General features: G+C 41.8%; 1 protein-coding gene across 8 annotated transcripts in view; it reads left to right on the forward strand.

Annotated features, from left to right (window-relative positions):
* Ccdc150 (coiled-coil domain containing 150) overlaps positions 1-19,102 on the forward strand; it is a 98,632-nt gene that overhangs the window by 9,439 nt on the left and 70,091 nt on the right. For 7 of the 8 annotated variants that reach the window (XR_002378901.2, XR_002378903.1, XR_002378905.1 and 4 more), the window contains exons 2-8: positions 1,414-1,577; positions 4,925-5,145; positions 5,255-5,433; positions 7,318-7,386; positions 12,553-12,669; positions 13,611-13,740; positions 16,646-16,689. Coding sequence is in view for 4 of the 8 variants with exons in the window: in XM_021173989.1 (XP_021029648.1) it covers positions 1,414-1,577; positions 4,925-5,145; positions 5,255-5,433; positions 7,318-7,386; positions 12,553-12,669; positions 13,611-13,740; positions 16,646-16,689 (924 nt within the window). In the remaining 4 variants the exon portion in view is untranslated. The remainder of the gene's footprint in view (positions 1-1,413; positions 1,578-4,924; positions 5,146-5,254; positions 5,434-7,317; positions 7,387-12,552; positions 12,670-13,610; positions 13,741-16,645; positions 16,690-19,102) is intronic. The other variant, XM_021174009.2, reaches the window with a different exon arrangement.

A 19,102-nucleotide genomic window follows, 5' to 3' on the forward strand; every position in this document is an offset into this window, starting at 1 on the left:
GAGCTTCTTTACTTTGTGCCCATTGTCCAGAGAGACAGGACAGTAGACAGTGATTAAGTCTCTTCTTTCTAAGGCCATGGTGTTCTCTGTACTATGCAATGACTGCCACAGCTCCACTCACTAACTCCCACCAACATTTCAGTGGGTTTTTTGTGGTTATTGTTGTATGTTTGTTGTAGCAGAGTCTCATGCAGCACAGGCTGACCTTAGATGTGTTATGTAGCCAAGTGTGGCCTTGAACTTCTGATCCTCCTGCCTTTACCTTCTAAGCCCTGGCCATGCCAGGTTTATGCAATGCTGGTGACTGAACAGGGCTACATGTAAACACTGCCAACTAAACTGTATCTCTACCCCTCAAACATCTTAGTAGCATCCCAGTTCTTTACATGCATTTTTGGAGCTTGGACTTAGGTCAAGGGAGGAAAACAGAAAGCCTGCTAATGCAGATATTCTCTTTCTCCACTGGCTGACCACTGTGTTATGAGCTACTCTGCTCTTCAAGACCCTTTTCATGATGCTGGACTGAAGCCTCTTAGTTTGTGAGCCACAGTACCACCTTTTAAGCTTTTCTCCATTATTTGTTGCAGCAACAAAAAGTCTAATAAAAGCACTTAGGATTGAAGGGTTTAATGTATCTCCTGTTTTCATAGTTTTGGGTCTATGGTCACTTGGCCCAGTCTCTGTTGCCCCATGGCAAGGCAGAGCATCATAGCACGATATCAGAGTACCACTACTTGCTGGTAAGCAGAGGGAGTCTAGGAAAGTGGTACCCTTTACACACATACACACAATGTTCTACTTCTGCGTCTAATGAGGTTTTACCCCCAACTACCCCATTTGGTGTGAATTCATCAAACATTAGTTCTGTGATGAAGTTAGTATACCCAAGATCAACCACTTCTTAATAATTGGATCCACCATGCTGCATACCAAGACTTCAGCATCAGCCTTTGGCGTATACTTAATAAACTATGACGTTATAATGGATAGGTGGTACAAATCCCCCCTCAGAAGTCTTAGGTCCCTATGATGTGATTACAAATAGCAAATAGGATAGATTAGATTATAATGTGATAACAAAGTACTTAGTAATCCTTAACAACTTATCACATCTACATAGGTTTACTGTTTACTCAACTGTTTGTCATGGATGTTCCATGTCATTGTCACTCTGGGGCCCTGACCTGTGGAACAAATCTATCTGGAATGTCACTTATTTCACAGAAGAGGGTAAAAAAGATGGTTCACGACAAGTTAGCTTTTAAAGCTTGTGCCTATATTTGAGAAAATCTGGACCTACGTCCATTTTCTAGTAACTAAGACAGGACGTGTAATCCTCTCAAAGGAAGGGCCAGTGATTATTTTGAACAATGTGAGAACTAATATGCTAATATTGTAACCTTCTGATCTTAGGTGCAAATGGAAACTACAGTGTGCAGACCAGTCCTGTCTCCAACCCACATCAATGCAACAGCTTCTGAAACATTCACAGTACTTCAGCAGAAGATGAGAATAGTTGAGGAACAGACCAGCTCTCTGAGAGATGACCTAATAATGCTAGGATACGGTGACAGACGGTAACAGAGAAAACTTAACTAGAATGCAGCAGAATTTTAGTTTAATGCTAGTAAAAAGCAGATGAGATAGATACCTTTGGAAAATAAGTTTCCATATGAACTTTGACACAAGTGTATTTTTAGATAGAGTTGTGGTTCTGTGATAGGGTATGTGGCTTAAGTACTTTTTTGTTGTTTTGATAAAACACTATGACCAAGGCAACTTATAAGGGCTTATTTGGTGTTTACTGTTCTAAGGGATATGAGTTCATGATGGTGGGGTGGACATAGAAGGAAGCAGATAGCTGAAGCAGCAGTTAGGAGCTCACATCTTGATCAGAACCAGGAAACAGAGAAGATAATAGGAGTGGCAGGAGTCTCTTGAAATTTCAAAGCCCACTCTCAGTGACACACTTCCTCCAGCAAGTCCACACTTCTAACCCTCCCCATAGAGGGCTATCAGCTGGGGGTCAAGCACTCAAATGCCTAAAACTTATGGGGATACCTCATTCAAACCACCACCGTAAGTTAGCTAGATCTTTGTTGCTATTACAAAGATACCCTTGAGGACATCTTAAGGGAGGGAGGATTTATGTTTGGTTCTCCATTTCAGAAGTTGGGTTCTTGGTCCTATGGACCTGAAGTGAAGCAGAACATCATGGCAGAGAAGACCTTGCGGGGAAGATCTGCAGCCTCCTGGCAGCCATAAAGAGCAAAGTTAGGAGAGTGGGGGAAGATGGCTTCACTATCTGAGCCTTTGAGGAACACTATATTCAAGACATAGCATATAGCCATGGCCACTACTTTAGATCTTATTAGGAAATCAGAGGAAAAATTGAAATAATTCATGCCATTAATTTGGCCTTGATTTTTCCCTATCATGGTTATTATAAATTAAGAGGCAGGTTTAAAGTCCTTAACTATTTCACAGTTTAGAATCAGATACTCAAACCGAACTATTTTTCCCACCTGTATCACAAAAGAATTTTTTTGTTGTTGTTTTAAAGTTAGTTGGTTTGTTAATAGTAAGGGAAATACATATTTTTGCAGCCAATATGGAATTTATTGGTGTGGTTTGTTTTAGAAAGGTCTTATATATTTTCTGAGTGTCTCAAATTAAAGCATTATAGTAGTCTAGTTGCTATTGTAGGATCCATAAATTACCTTTAAGCATTTAAAGATTAAACTTGGTATAAATGCTCAGTATTTTGATAAGATAATGAGAATTTTAATTAGTTTGCTTAAAAATTTCTTAAAATAGGAATATATTACTTCTATGCTAACTTCAATTCCTACATTGCTATTTAAAAGTAATATTTACCATGTTTTATGTATCATGTCTTGTGTTGATTGACATAAAAGGTTTTTATTTTTTAACTTCAGACTAAAAAAAACAACTAAAGGGATGGGAAATGGCTCACTATAAACTGCTTGCCATGCAGGTCTGAGGGCCTGAGTTCAGACTCCAAGGACCAACATCCACATACATACTCTGCAACCCCTACAAGGCTGGGCATATCTGCGCTTGTACCCTAGTACTAGGGAGGTGGAGGCAGGAGGATTACCAGCCAGTTAGTCTAGCCTAACTGATGAGATAAAATTTCAGTGAGAGACGTTGTCTCAAAAACTAAGGTCAAGCTTGAAGAAGTCAGCCAGTGTCCACCCCTAGCCTATGCCAATGCCTTTCCACCCCCGTTAGGGTTATAGATGTATGCTGCTGCTTTTTGTGGGAGGGCTAGGAATCTGAGCTCAGCACTTCCCTGCTTACATGGCAGTCTCTTGGCTGACTGAGCTATCTCCCTAGACCTTTCTTAACTGTCCTCTACACATAAGTATCTTTAGCAAAACTGGACAGTTAAATTTCTTTTCTGATGTCAATGCCTTTTATTTTTGTTATTTCCTAGTTTCTCTGACTAGGGCTTCTATAGCTCTCTGTTCAATGCTCCTTATGGAATTAGACATCTTAGCCTTTACTTCCTACCTTAGAGGAAAGTCTTCAACTTTTTGCAGTTATGATATTAACTTTGGTCCTGTTGTGTGTGTGTCCTTTACTGTGTTGAGGAACATTCCTCCTATATGTAGTTTGTTGGCAGCTTTTTAATGAAAGGATGTTGGATTTGTCAGTTTTTTTCCTGCATTTATTGGAACAGTCATATGACTTTTGCTTTTCAGGGCTTTGCAATAGATAAAGGACAGGCCATCTAGATGTATCTGGAAAGGTTAGGATGTTAGGTTCCTGTTCCAGTTCTTCTGTCCTGAGGGCAAAGCTGAAAGCCTGTTGTCTGCACTAACTGGCAAGAGGATCTGTGTGTAAAGTGTCTGCTCTCATTTACACTGCACCTCTGACCCTGGAAAATAGCTGTTGGAGGTGGGCTCATAATGCCCACCTCTTTATTATTGGTTGTTTAAAGACATTCAGAAATGCAGAATCCCATCAAGCCCAGAGCTAGGTGGTCAAAGAGCTAGTCCTTCATGTAGAATCTGTAGAAGGCAGGGCATTCAACTTTAGAAGAACTTCAGAAAGAATCTTAGACCTGGAGTTGTCACCACAGTGAGGGTGGAGATCACCTGGAAGGGCTATGCTTCCTCCAGGCATTGGAGTTCTATTGTTGTGATCTACGAAGACTCTCAAGTGGCCCTTCCTTTCCATTTGGATGCATCCTTCATCAGTTTAGTTTAGTTAATTGGTAGTTGGAGGATAAGCTGGAGAGAAGGTTTGGGATGTGCTGAGCACCTTTTTAAATTGCTAGAGCCCGATTTGCTTGTCTACTTAATTTGTCAGCAGCAGTGGGAGAGAACCCTGGCAAACTCCTTCTAGGGAGAAACTGAGAGCTTTTGAATTTAAGCCTGTTATCTTTCTTCTTCCTGGGAATCAAGTCTTAGGAAGTGTTTGTCATTTTGTTCTGTGGTCTAGGGGCATGTATATTCCCACTCCCTTTTGTTCTTATGGCCAGGAGATTAAGAGCACAAACCTTTGGCTTAAGTTACGGTGATGTACTTCACCTGCTTCTATCCTTAGGGAAAATTTGGAAGTTAGAGATTTTGTCCTAGTTGTCTGGTGCATGCCCTGAGGAGAGATCGAATCTGACTGTGCCTCAGTTTTGTCCATGAATCGAGCATGTATTTTCAATTGCATAGTGGAAGAGTCTCACCTTGTTTTGGACACTCTTTTAGAAAGAACTGATCTGTGTTCCGGGCTTATTTGGTGCACTTTTGTCTAGAGGAGTCATGAGCCTTATGAGCCTTGTGTCCCACCAATGTTGTTGCTGTCACTTGCTATCCTAATTGGAAAGTTGACATTGGCTCAAAGGCTGGCTTACCACAGTAGAAATTCCATTATGTAATATTGGTTTTGGGTGCTTTTTCAGAGGTCCATTAGAAACTCCAAACTATTTAGAAGACCCTGCCAGCCAGAAAGCCATTAGTCCTATCCCAAATGAAGCAATTTGTCCAGAAAGCCCAGGTAATTTGTGGAGGAACTATGAATTTCTGGTAAATCGAATGTGCTATTTGGAGAACCTCATTCAGTCCTTGAAGATGAACATCTTTCACCTGCAAACTGAAAAGGAATCGAATCCACAGAAAACAGGTGTGCATGGAGAGGCTTGCAGAGGCTCTGCTTCTGGGTGGGTGCTTGGTGGGCCTGTGAGTCTGTGCTTCATTCACCTTTCCGCTGCTGTCTTCTGTGCTGTGCATAGCTTTTCTGAACGATCAGCTGAATATAATACAAGGGGAGCATTCCAAGGGCCTGAAGCTGTTGCAACTTGAAGTGATGAATTTGCGCCAGCAATTGAAAGTTGTCAAGGAGGAAGAAGACAGGGCACAGGATGAAATGCAGAGATTGACTGCCACTCTGGAAATTGCAACGGAGACAAAGGTTCGTGGTCAGTGTTCTGTAGTGCATTGTTCCTGATCTATCTCGACTAGAAGAGACAACAGCCCCATAAAACTGAGTCACAGATGGGTGGTGTTGACATTTGAAGCTTGACATTAGGTTCTTGACATTTGAAGCTTGTCTGCCCTGATAACCTCCACTCGTGTATGTTGTCAGTGGTAGCTCACAGACTCCTTGCTGTGTATAGAAGATAGTGAGCATCTAGACTCTGCCCTCTTTAAGAGCTACACTGTAGTTGGGAGGTCAAGGCATAACGTAAGTTCAAGAGGAAAAAGCCAAAGTAGAAAGCAGAGAACAGTAAGTGCACAGGAAGTGTGTTCAGGCACACTTGAGAAGAGACGAACCCCCAGCCAATGTAGATCTGAAGGTGCAGTCCCTAAGGGCATTTCAGGGAGTACACTCACTGGCAGTCAGCAAAGAAGCCATATTGCTTAGAAAGGAAGCCAGCAGCATTGTTCTGTTGCCATGGACCAGGCAAGCTAATAGATTATCAGGTTATTTTGAAAGTCCTCAAGAAGTAGCATAATATTAAAGCAGTCTATTTTAGTAAGAGTAATGGAGCTGAAAAGTGTCTTGTCCAAGATCATCACAGGCTTGCCCTCTTCCTGTAACTCAGATTTTTCTGCTTGGTAACACTGGGTTAAATGTGTAAACTCTAGCTTTATTGGAGTGAGAGTTAACTTTTGGGAAATAACCTGAGTATTAGTTAATACATTATACAGCATCTAAAACTCAAGAATAATCAATACCTTGGATCATTCAGTAGGGAATGATAGCAAATTTTAACACAAAATGATAAGAGGGAAAACTAACCAGATGTTACTGTATATTAACTGAGGGAAGAGGAGATTGGAAACCAAGAAATCAATTATGGATCTTTGTGCTGAGTAATGATCCTGCATGGGTCAGAACTAGAATTGTAGCTATTGAAAGGTAAAAGAATATTCTAGATAGCCTTTTATTGATATTCTAGAATATGGTATAGGATCTAAACTGAAGGTACGAAAGAAGGCAACCATGACTTGAGTCTTTATATCTAGGATTGTGGGGCTATTAATAATAATTAAAAAGAGTAAATGATGAAAGCCTTTTTTTTTTCATTCTGATTTCCTGAGCATGGATAGTATTTGAAATTGGTAGTGATGGTGCATGCCTTCTTAGGTACATCCCAGCACTTAAGAAGCAGCCATATATCTCTATGCCTGGTTTATGTAGTAAGTTCCAGGCCAGACAAGGCTACATAGTCACACACACACACACACACACACACACACACACACACAAAAGAGATAAGAGATGGCTCAGTGGTTAAGGGTCCTTGTGCTTTTGCAGAGGACCCAGGTTTGATTTCCAGCACCCACATGGCAGCTCACAACTGTTGATAACTCCAGTTCTAGGGGATCTAACACCTTCTTCAGGCCTCCATGGACACCAGACATATACACAGTACACATATATACATGCATGGCAAATACTCATACACATGAAAATAAATCTTAAAATAAAAATAGAACTATGGGCTGGAGTTTGACTCCCCACGACTCACGTGAATTCTAAGCAAGCAAAGGCATCCCAAACCCTCAGAACATGATCCCTGGAGTAAACCGACTAACTAGACTAGCAGGTTAAAGGATGTCTGAGTTCATGTGAGAGATCCTTAATGTATAAGGTAGAGAGTGATGCAGGAAGACACCCACTATCAGCTTCTGGCCTCCACATGCATATGCACACATGTACACACATACCTGTGAGTGTGTGTGTGTGTGCATTTATACACTGTCAGGGAAAAAGACTGACATGATCCTCCTAGAGACAGTTTCTTCCTGTGACTTCGGGTTATTAGATCTTTCCTCCTTCTCTTTTTAGAAGAATGCGGCTGTTATTGAGGAGGAACTAAAGACCACAAAGCGTAAAATGAACCTTAAAATCCAAGAGGTAAGAGAAAAGACAGATGTTGAAGGAGGTGTTGGAATTGCAGAGGGAAGTTGAGAAAGTAAAGAATGAAAGAATCCTTTGAAAAGGAACTCATGTCATTGTATGAACACTTAAACCATGCAACTTGTAACTAAAGTAAGAGTACTGCCCTCAGTTGCTAAAGGTGTTCTTATGTGTCAAAACTGCCATAAAAATGGAAAAAAACCCAACCACAACAACAAAATAAGCCCTGCTGAGCCAGTAGAGAACCAGGTAGCCCATACTGTGGCTCCTAGGCTGTTAGTGAGCGCCTTCCCCTTTGTGTGACATTTTATTAGAAAGGCATGTTAAAATGGAGAACTCTACACTTGTTATTTTACCTTGAGACCTTCATGTCAACTTAATTGTTTAGAATTCTGGAAGGAGTGGCTATTAGAAGCTGTCAGATTAGTTATGGGTCTGTGTTAGCTGTCATCTACTCCAGACAGAAGCTTCTCTGATGGAGTTTTACAGATGCACTGGTCTGAGGGTATAAAGAAAAGTCATTAGCACTCAGTTTAAGACGTTTCCCCTTTATCTCCAGTTAAGAGTAGTTCGTCAGAATTATGACCTGACCTGCCTCAGGTTCTTGGTTCCAGTGATGGTGCCAAACATGGGTTCCATCTTGTGTAGTGAACCTTTTTTTTTTTTAATTGTTTGTTTGTTTATTTTAAACTCCAGATTTTATTCCCCTTCTGGTCCTCCCTCTGACTGTTCCACATCCCATACCTCTTCCCTGTACTCCTGTCTCCATGAAGATTTCCCCATCCTTCAGCCCCTACCCCACCAGACCTCTAAACTCCCTGGGGCCTCCAGTCTCTGAGGGTTACTTGCATCATCCCTGATTGAACCCAGACCTGGCAGTCCTCTGCTGTATGTGTGTTGGGGACCTCATCTCAGCTGGTGCATGCTGCCTGGTTGGTGATCCAGTGTTTGAGAGATCTTGAGGGTTCAGGTTAATTGAGACTCCTGTTCCTCCTACAGGGTCACCCTCCTCCTCAGCCTCTTCCAGCGTTTCCCTAATTCAACCACAGGGGTCAGCAGCTTCTGTCCATTGGTTGGGTGCAAATATCTCCATCTGACTCTTTCAGCTGCTTGTTGGGTCTTTCGGAGGACATTCATGATAAGTTCCTTTTTGTGAGTGCTCCATAGCCTTAGTAATAATGGCAGGCCTAGAGGCCTCCCTTTGAGCTGGATCCCATTTTGGGCCTGTCCCTGGACCTTCTTTTCCTCAGGATCGTCTCCATTTCCATACCTACAGTTCTTTCAGACAGGAACAATTATGTGTCAGAGTTTTGTCTGTAGGATGGCAACGCCATCCCTTACTTGATGCCCTGACTTTGTGCTGGAGGTGAGCTCTGCAAGTTCCTTCTCCTCACTGTAGGCCATTTCATCTAAGGTCCCTCTTTTGATTCCTGAGAGTGTCTCACCTCCCAGGTCTCTGGTACTGTCTGGGGGTACCCCCAACCTCCTACCTCCTGAGGTTGCCTGTTTACATTCTTTCTGCTGGCCCTCCGGGCTTCAGTCCTTTTCCCTCACTTAATACCAGGTCAGGTTCCCCACTCTCCCACCCCACTCCTTCCCCCCTCCACTTTCCCTCCCAGGTTCCCCTCTCCCTTCCCCCTTGTGGTTACTTTCTTCTCCCTCCCAAGTGGGACTGAGGCATCCTCACTTGGGCACTTCAGCTTGTTGACCTTTTTGAGTTCTGTAAACTGTATCTTGGATATTCTGTACTGGGATGGGGGGGGGAGCTAATATCCACTTATTAGTGAGTATATACCATGCATGTCCTTTTGGGTCTGAATTACCTCACTCAGGATGAGATTTTCCAGTTCCATCCATTTGCCTGCAAAACACGGTATGTCCTCATTCCTAATAGCTGAAATTGTGTGAATCAACCATATTTTCTGTATCCATTCTTCTGTGGTGGGACATCTGGGTTGTTTCTAGCTTCTGGCTATCACAAACAAGGTCACTATGGATATAGTGGAACACATGCCCCTGTGGCATGGAGGGGCATATTTTATGTATATTCCCAAGAGTGGTATTGCTGAGTCTTCAGGTAGATCTATTTTCAATTTTCTGAGAAACCTCCAGATTTATTTCTAGAGCAGTTGTACCAATTTGCAATCCCATCAGCAATGGAGGAGTGTTCCTCTTTCTCCACATCCTCGCCAATATGTGCTGATGCCTGAGGTTTTGATCTTAGCCAGTCTGATTGGTGTAAGGTAGAATCTCAGGGTCCTTTTGATATGTATTTCTCTGATCACTAAGGACTTTGAACATTTCTTTAGCTGCTTCTCAGCCATTCGAGATTCCTCTGTTATGAATTCTTGGTTTACCCTATTTTTTTTTTTGATTGGGTTGTTTGTTTTTTTGTTGGTTAACTTCTTGAGTTCTTTATATATTTTGGATATTAGCCCTCTTTCAGATGTGTGGTTAGTGAAGATTTTTTTTTTCCCAATCTGTAGGTTGCCAGTTTGTCTTATTGGCTATGCCCTTACAGAAGCTTTAGGCCGTTAATACAGTCAGAAAGTGGTTGTTGTTCCTGTCACATTCGGGCCACTTTTTCACTGTTGAGTGCATCTTCACAAACAGACTGTTATTGTAGGTCAGGTTTACAGCTGGCTGAGGGTGATGTCCTCCAGTCGAATGTGTAGTACCTTCCAGCACTCTGACAGCTAGCCAAAAGGGAGGAAGCGTCAACATCTGTACCAGTTTCATTTCTTCATGTTCTGTGACTCAAGTATGTGGGGTCTTCATCAATAGGGTCTTCCTGGGAAGTTAAGGAGAGTTACCAAGAACAGTGGTAATAGCTATAGTATTTGATGTGGAAGGTATATTTTTAGGACATCATTGGCTAACAACTCCAATAGAGGTAACCCATTCCTGACACTGAACTTTTCGTTAGCCTATGGTGTCTAGTATATCATTGTTATTCTGTTATAGGGTTACTCCATTTAAGTTCCTTTGACCATAGTGTATGTGTTTCATGAAATAATAAGCAGTTGGTCTGTCTCCAGCCTGACGGACAGGCCATGACCACATACTTTACTTTTAGCTGGGTCCTGTTTCACCCACACTGGCTCTGCCTCCCCACAGCTTTGAAACAGCTCTTTCCTCCCTGTGGCTGGCCCCAAACCCAATCAACACTCCCTGATTTCCAAGGCTAGCTAAGGTACACTTCTCACAAACCCACTCTCTGCTGTCCCCTTTGGTTAGCTGTCACAAATCCCAGTAACCCAGTAAAATCAAAACTCTTAGAGGCTTGTAATTTATCAGTCAGATTTATATCAGTAAATTCTCAACCCACAAAACACCCACACAATGAACTCAGATCCCATTGATATTGATATAAACGTCCCACCTCTCTGGACAAATTGTCCTGTAATTATCCATCCCTTATATGATACTCACAGCTACCTGTGGCTATTTAAAGCCACATGGAATCTAGTTCGTTTTTATCTTCCTCCATCTTCCTTCCTTCTCCCTGTGTCTCCCTCTCTCTCCTGTCTTTAAAACTCTCAGCCTGCCTTCTTTAACCACTGCCTAGGCACAAGCTCTAGCCTTATCTTGTGCCTGCCCTCACCTGCATTTAGATAGCAATCTACATGTATGCTTATATTTTAAGAGATTTCTGTAGTAGTAGTTTCTCATATGATTTTTTTCAGAAAGTCTTAGTATAGTAGATGGTATTTAACACAGAGACCCATAATTAATGAAAGTACAGAGAATAGGAAATACTTCTACACTGTAGTCATCTACTGCCTCTGGCTTTTAGGATCTTTCCATCCCCTTTTTTTTTGTGATGGACCCTGAAGTTTTGGAGGAGGGTGTGCGCTGCAGACCCTTACAGGTTTATGTGGACATTAGATTTCCACTCATCTGGGCAAATAACCTCAGATTATGATTTCTGGGTTGGAGTGAAAACCACACTTAGCTTTATTAGGAACTACCAACCCATCTTACAACCTAAAAAGACCATTAGTGCATTTCTACCATTGAAGAGGAAGAGTCTTTCTTGCTGCACATTCTCCTCAGCATTTGGTGTCAGCATCTTGAATTTTTGCCATTCTAACAGGTGTGTGCTTTACCTTGTTGTACTTTGGATGCCCTAAGGTTACATAATGTGAGGCTCTTTCCATATGCTTATTTTCTTGTACATATCTTCTTTAGTGAAATATAATTTAGATTATTTTCTAGTAATTGGTTCTTTTTAGTTTTGAGTGTATTACTTTGTATATTTTGGGTTTGTTTTGAAGGTATCACATAAAGATTCATGTACTGACAGCTAGATTCCTAGTAGTCTTGGAAGGTGGTCAGAACTTTTAAGAGGTGGGAGGCCTACTGGAAGGTGCTGATTCATTGAGGATAATCACCTTTGGAAGGGATTGGTGTTGTTCCTATGAAAGTGGGGTTGTTATAAAAAGGAGTAAGCCTGGCCCCTGAATGTGTGGCTTCTCGTCTTACCTGTGTGATATCGCCCTGGTGATGCTTCCATCATGAAGCCTTGGTGAGAGCGGAACATGTGTGGTTAGCCAGGCTGTTTTTCTGAAAACTGTGAGGTAAGTGAACTTCAATTCCGTGTACATTTTCCAGCCTCAGACATTGTATATCAGCGACAGATAACAGACTAAGAGAGGATACCAGTCTTCCATCAAAGCGTGACTTAGTCAAACATTTTCTTCCAATCTATAGTTTTGTCTTTTCATTTTCTTAGCAGTATCTTTCAGAGAGCAGAAACTCTTACATAAATGAGGTCCAATTAAAAATTTTGTTTCACAGATAGGAACTTTGGTATTGTATCTAAAACGTCATCAACAAAACCTGAGTCCCTTCGGTATTCTCACGCTGCTTGCTTGTCCTTGTGACTTGCTGTCCACTGAGTCATCTCTATCTGTTTGCGCTCTACATGATGGTTCTGAGTTACTACAGGGTCTTGGCTCCCAAGCTGGAAAACAGATTCCAACAACAAAAATGAGGGCAACAAACTCAACTTCACTTTTAGGGAGAAACAAGCATGTTTGAGAGTGATCCGTGAAGGTGTGGGGATGGGCTGGCAAACCTTGTAAACTGCCATGCTGATTTCATCTTTGTTACACTTCAATGATGTCCGCTGCTCTCCCTAACTGCAGTGTTGCTCTTTAGCTACGGCGACAACTGGCTCAGGAGAAGCTTGTCAGGGAATCTCTTGAGACATCTGCATCGTCCATGCTCCTCAAAGTACAAGAGATGGGGTCAGTGGTGGAGGCAGAACGGCAGCAGGTAGATTTGCCTTCCCTTCTGCTAGAGACACCAAAAGAAAAGCTTACACTCTGTCTGTGAGCTTCTCATTTTGTTTATTTCCTCTAGCTTTGTTAAGGATCCTTTCCTTAGTAGCCTGTAAGCATTCTCACTACAGTCTTTAAAATATAATGCAAAAATAAGAAAAGGCTCTGCAATCCAACCCAGCACTCTTAGTTTATGAATGAGAAAGCTGAGGCCCGGAAAACTGGGTCTGTCACAGGTTTTATAGAGGCAAATTCTGTTGGTGCAGGATCCTCCTGCATGTGAAGTCTCTGCTATAAGCATTGATTTTGGAACACACTATCTTAGCTAAAGCTATATATATGTATGTGGTCTGGATAGAAAATAAACTAAATGGAACTAACCCTTGAAACAAATAAGTGAAATAACCAGGAACGTATTTATGTTGCTCCTTTCAGTTATCATATTCATATTACATGATATTTTTGCATTTGTTATACTTAATATTTAAAATACCTTTATGTGTTTAGGATACTGTAAATTTATATTTTAGTATTTATTACTTGAGTGCATAACCTCTCATTTTCCCCAATGACTATATATCACAACTGAATTATAAAAGGAGTGTATTCTACTTAAGGAATTTATGAAAGATCCTATTTAAGTCAAAGTTGGTTAAGTGTCAATAACACTAACGGTACAATTCTTCACTTGCTCTGGCTACACTCCATGTGCTCAGTATCCTCTTGTGCCTACTGACTATTTTGTTAAAGTACATACAAAATGCTGTATTGGACAGCACTTCAGTAAGAAACTATAGTCTGATGAGATTTCATCTGTGACATACAGCTATGTCCCTTTCCTCTCTGTGACAATAAGGTTGAAAATTTTACCTCCCATGTGTTCTGTCTAGTCATGCATTATCATCCAGAAATTGAGTTTTTCTTACACAATTCCAGGTACACACTTTGCAGCAGAAGTGCACTGCCCTACACAGCTCTATGAAAACAACCCAAGACCTGCTGGCCCAGGAACAGCAGAAGAATGAAGACTTGGGGATGACTATCTCGCAGCTCAAGTCTGATCTGAGTATGCAAACCCTCCTAAGAGCCAGAATGGTTTAGTTGGCTGGGGTTGGTGCTACTTCCTACAACCCAGAGTGAAAAAAATTGCTTTCTATATATGGTACTTAGACCAAGATAAATATTGGTAATAAATTGTATCTTAATTTTTTGTGGTACAGGTTGGGTAAGACCTTACTCATACTAAGCAAACTGAGCGCTCTCTCTCTCTCTCTCTCTCTCTCTCTCTCTCTCTCTCTCTCTCTCTCTCTCTCTCTGGTTGATGTGTTTGTGTGTTTGTTGAGATAGGTCTAAGTTGGCCAGGTTGCCCTTAAATTTGTGATCTTCTTGTCTAAGCCTTACAAATGTCTAAGATGCCATTAAGTCTGAGCCTCATATTTATAAATCATTCTTTAAGTTTTCTCCTTCTTGATCACTTCAGTTTGGACTAGTGGGAACATTTAGACACTACATTGAAGACTGGTGATGAACTATTAATAAGGAAACGAGGCTATTCTTACTAAGTTACCACAGCCAGGCTCACCATTCTTCTAGTTGCTAATCTGTTTGGATTAGCATATATTCCTAGAAGTGGGTGACTGTAATGCACCTGGAAAAAGAGCTTAGCGTGACCCCTCATTTTACAGATGAGTTCTCAAATAAAGACTTGTGAATAGCAGAGTCTTGACTGCAAGTGCATGGTCATGAACCCGTTGGCTCCTGCTGTTGTCAGTGTGCCCTCTAAAGCAGTGTTAGGCAATCTCCAATGCAGACACCATGAGTGTTCTCCTCACATGCTTAAGACTTCATGGTTTACGTAGAGCTTTTGCATAGACTGTATCACTGACATGCTCAAAGCTGTCTAAAGCAATTCAGAGTTCTAAAAGAAGTGGAGAAGAAAAGCTTAATCATGTGCCTTCTCTTTGTAAGCCAAGTGTTTCCTCTTGTGTGCTACCTGCAGTGATCCAGACAGTACCAACAAGAAAGCAGCCTGACAGGAAGTGTAGAGAAAAGAGAAAGTTGGTGACTTAACTCTAGTTGTTAGACTGTGGTTTTGCAAGGTCCACTGTCCCACATTAGACGCCTTCACTTAGGGCTGCCTGATTTATGAGTCACTGTGTCAGCTCTCACTGGCAGGGCCCAGAAATAACCTTCTGTCTTCTGATTGTTATATTTTATGTTTCTTCCTCATTTTCACTTTATGACATCTTTGTCAGAAAAGTAAGAAAATATACTCATTACACACAGTCAAAAGATCTGGGGAGAGTGTTCTCAAGGACCTACCACACACACCACCAAGAGAGTGACGTGCAGAGCCTTCCACTGGGCGAGCTCTCTGTTGAGTGGGTCATTGTTACTTAGACGAATGACTTGACTTGGATTTTGGGAAGTATATGTGGAAGATCACTAGATGAAGAGTAAAAAGTAGTAATTAAACTTGCATGAGAGAAGAAGCCTGTCTGAGTACCAACTGTATGCTCAATGTTAGCCACTCCTTGGTATAGTTTTATTACTTTAAAGTACAAATAGTTATCTAGCTAGGTTAAGATGAAGAAATGCCTTTAAATATTTTCTTCAATGCATTAAAAATATAAAAGCATATTAACAGTAAGCAACACACACGTAACTTAAAGTGATTAAATTTTTCTCGGAGGAAAGGCATTCTCCTCTGCTGACCCTTTGAGTGTAACTTCAGAACGGATCACAGCATTCACCTTTCGTCATTTTTCACATTAGACTTTAGTGAGTCATGGACTCACATCTTTTAGAAAACAGTTTTTATAAGATATATCCTATGCAAAATATGACTTTCTAACATGTTTTGTAATTGTCTTTCTTTAAACTTTAAGTATAACAGCACTAATATAGCTCTGAATTTTTCTATAAAGTCAAAACATTGATTTTTAAATATGTCTTTGGGTACTACTAATATCCAGCGCCAAGCTCCGTACTAGGCAAGAGCATCCAAACACAAGGAGAGTGTTGGTGTCCATCCATTCTTTGTTTTGCTTCCCCAGGCTGCTCCTTGCCATGTAGTCCTTCTGTGGTAAGAGTCCAGCAGCCATGCTGCTGCCTTGTCTACACTCTGCTTGCTTATCCACAGCCCAACTGTCCTCTCTCCATACGGTTTTAGTCAGTGTGGAAAACAGCTCTTACTGTTTTTTTTTTTTAATTAGATATTTTCTTTATTTACATTTCAAATACTGTCCCGAAAGTTCCCTATACCCTCCCCCTGCCCTGCTCCCCTACCCACCACTCCCACTTCTTGGCCTTGGTGTTCCCCTATACTGGGGCATATAAAGTTTGCAAGACCTAGGGACCTCTCTTCCCAATGATGGCCGACTAGGCCATCACACAGTCATCTATAGGATGGAACACAGGGACCCCAATGGAGGAGCTAGAGAAAGTACCCAAGGAGCTGAAGGGGTCTGCAACCCTATAGGTGGAACAACAATATGAACTAACCAGTACCCCCCAGAGCTCGTGTCTCTAGCTGCATATGTAGCTCTTACTGGTTTATGTGCATGTCCCTGCTTTTGTTAAGTCTTGATTACAGTAATTTAACAAAAATATGTTGATCATATCCCTCCCAGAGTCATCTGCACATCTGGTAAAATGTGACCTTATCTACCACTACAAATGACTGTAGACCAGGTTCTGTTGAGATTTATTTATTGTCAGATTCATTTTAGCTTTTTAAAGACAAGTTTGCGATGTAGCCAAGACTGACCCCCAATTCATGATTCCCCTGCTTCAGCCTCAAATGCTGAAATCGTAGACATGCTGTGTTGATAGTTGTGTATCTTAGCATCTAGCCTATATGTGTTATTATTTCCACAAAATACTGACTCCAAAAAAGCTCCTAGGAGAAAGTGCTCTGTGGCCCAGTCTAGTATGCTATCGTCATCATGATACGGATTTTTCGTTTCCAGATTCCAGAGATAGCCTCATTTGCAAGTTGGTGGAAGAAAATAAGGTATGTGCTCATGTGGCAGGATACAAAGGTGGTCTCTCTCTCTCTCTCTCTCTCTCTCATTATTATGATGTGGCCATTCATCATGCTGGCACATAGACTTCTGATTCTTCTAAAAATCTTTAGGAAAAAGTTTCATGTAAATAAGCTGTATATTCAGGCAGTACTGCATATTAGGAACTAAGTGATCATCTTATGCAGGTTACCATGTTTTGAAAAGGTAAACTGGCAAAAATGAGAATTTTGTGGATTTTGCCAATTGTAAAATAATTTCTAAACATGTGTACATATATATATTTATATATTATATATATAAATATATATATATGTGTGTGTGTGTTTAACATGTTTGCTGGTTGCACAGCAATGTAAGTGCATCAAATACTACAAACTGCTCTTAACGTGGGGCAAAAATGTGAACTTAATTTTACAGAAATTTAGAAGAAATATTTTTATATCTTGTTACACAATGGGAAGCACTCATTTGGAATAGCATCTCTGTTGCTGTCTCGGCCTGTGTGGCATGATGCTTATCTTCCTGCTTCTGGGAAATCTGGGAAGTAGTTTTCTTAGGAGAGGAAGAAGCTACACTCTGTTCTTCTACCAAAAAGCTTTTAAGGACACTTAACCCAAACTTTCCATCTCTCCCCTCTCCCTGTCTCAGAGGGAAGTAGTCTGTCTGTCAGAGTACACAGTTGCTTGTCTTCACCATTCTGAGAACTTCAGGGTGAAACACCTTGTAACATTTAAAGGTGTTTGAGTGTTCCTTTGAAGTCACAAAATCTTACTGGTAATAAAAATGAATATGTGATATAAGAATTTATTCTTGGAGAGAACTTATATGATAAGAGTGTAACTGAGTACTTATGGAATGATTTCAGGTTAGTTTTTTTCCTAATCAGAATACTAATAAGAAATTCTATATATTTTAAAAGTGTTTATTAAATTTATTTCTTTATCCACTTTACATCTCATTGTCAGCCCCCTCTCCTCCCAGCCCCTTCATGCAGATCCGCACCCCCCTATTCCTCTCTCCTCTTCTCCTTTGAGAAGGTGGATCACCCGCCCAGTCCTCCACCCCCAGAACATCAAGTTACTGCAGGACTAGGTGCATCCTCTCCCACTGAAGCCAGACAAGATGGCCCAGTTAGGGGAGCAGGATCCACAGGTAGGCAGGCAGCAGAGTCAGGGGCAGCCCCTGTTCCTGTTGTTGAGTGACCCACATGAAGACCAAGCTGCTCGTCTGCTTCATATGTGCAGGGGGTGTAGGTCCAGCCCTTGCCACTCTTTGGTTGGTGGTTCAGTCTATGGGAGCCCCTAAGGGTCCAGGTTAGTTGACTCTGTTGGTCTTCCTGTGGATCCCTGTCCTCTTCAGGTCTCTCAATCCTCCCAACTCTTCTATAAGACTCCCTGAGCTCCATCTAATGTTCGGCTGTGGGTCTCTGCATCTCTCTCCATTAGCTGCTGGGTGGAAGCTCTCTGAGGACAGTGATCAGTCTGCAGTTAGAATAGAGTATCACCACTAGTGTCAGGGCTGTTGCCCATGGGATGGGTCTCAATTTGGGGCAGTCATTGGTTAGCCATCCCCTCTTTCACTGCTCTATCTTGAAACTATTTAATAGTCTTTTTTCCCCCAGTTTTTTCCCCACATTTTTATGAGATATTTTCTTCATTTACATTTCAAATGCAATCCCAAAAGTCCCCTACCCTCCCCCCACCCTGCTCCCCTACCCACTCGCTCCCACTTCTTGGTCCTGGCATTCCCCTGTACTGGGGCACCACGCCCAGCTCTTTAATAGTCTTTTTAAAAACTTGTTTTATTTATTTACATTTCACATTGCCAGTCCCACCTCCAAGAGTTCTTCACCCCCATCCCCCTCCCCTTTGCCTCTGAGAGGGTGCTCCCTCACCTGCCCCCCTCACCCACCCACCACATCCCATCTCTCTTCTCTGAGGCATCAAGTCTCTACAGGATTAGGTACATCCCCTCCTACTGAGGCCAGACAAGGTAGTTCTCTGCTACATATGTGTCAGGGACCATGGACCAGTCTGTGAATGCTCGTTGGTAAGTGGCTCAGTCTCAGGGAGGTCTGGGGTCCAGGTTAGTTGACACTGTTGGTCCTCCTATGGGGTTGCCATCCCCTTCAGCTCCTTCAATCCTTCCCCTAACTCTTCCATAGGGATCCCCGACCTCAGTCCAATGGTTGGCTGTTAAGTATCTGCATCTGTCTCAGTCAGCTGCTGGTAGAGCCTCTCAGAGGACAGCCATGCTAGGCTCCTGTCTGCAAGCACAACATGGCATCAGTAATAGTGTCAGGGTTTGGTGTCTGCCTATGGGATGGATCCCAAGTTGGGCTGGTCACTGGATGGCCTTTCCTTCAATCTCTGCTCTATGTTTGTCACTGCAGTTCTTTAA

The sequence above is a fragment of the Mus caroli genome, chromosome 1 (assembly GCF_900094665.2).
Source record: "Mus caroli chromosome 1, CAROLI_EIJ_v1.1, whole genome shotgun sequence".
In the NCBI taxonomy this organism is placed as follows: Eukaryota; Metazoa; Chordata; class Mammalia; order Rodentia; family Muridae; genus Mus; species Mus caroli.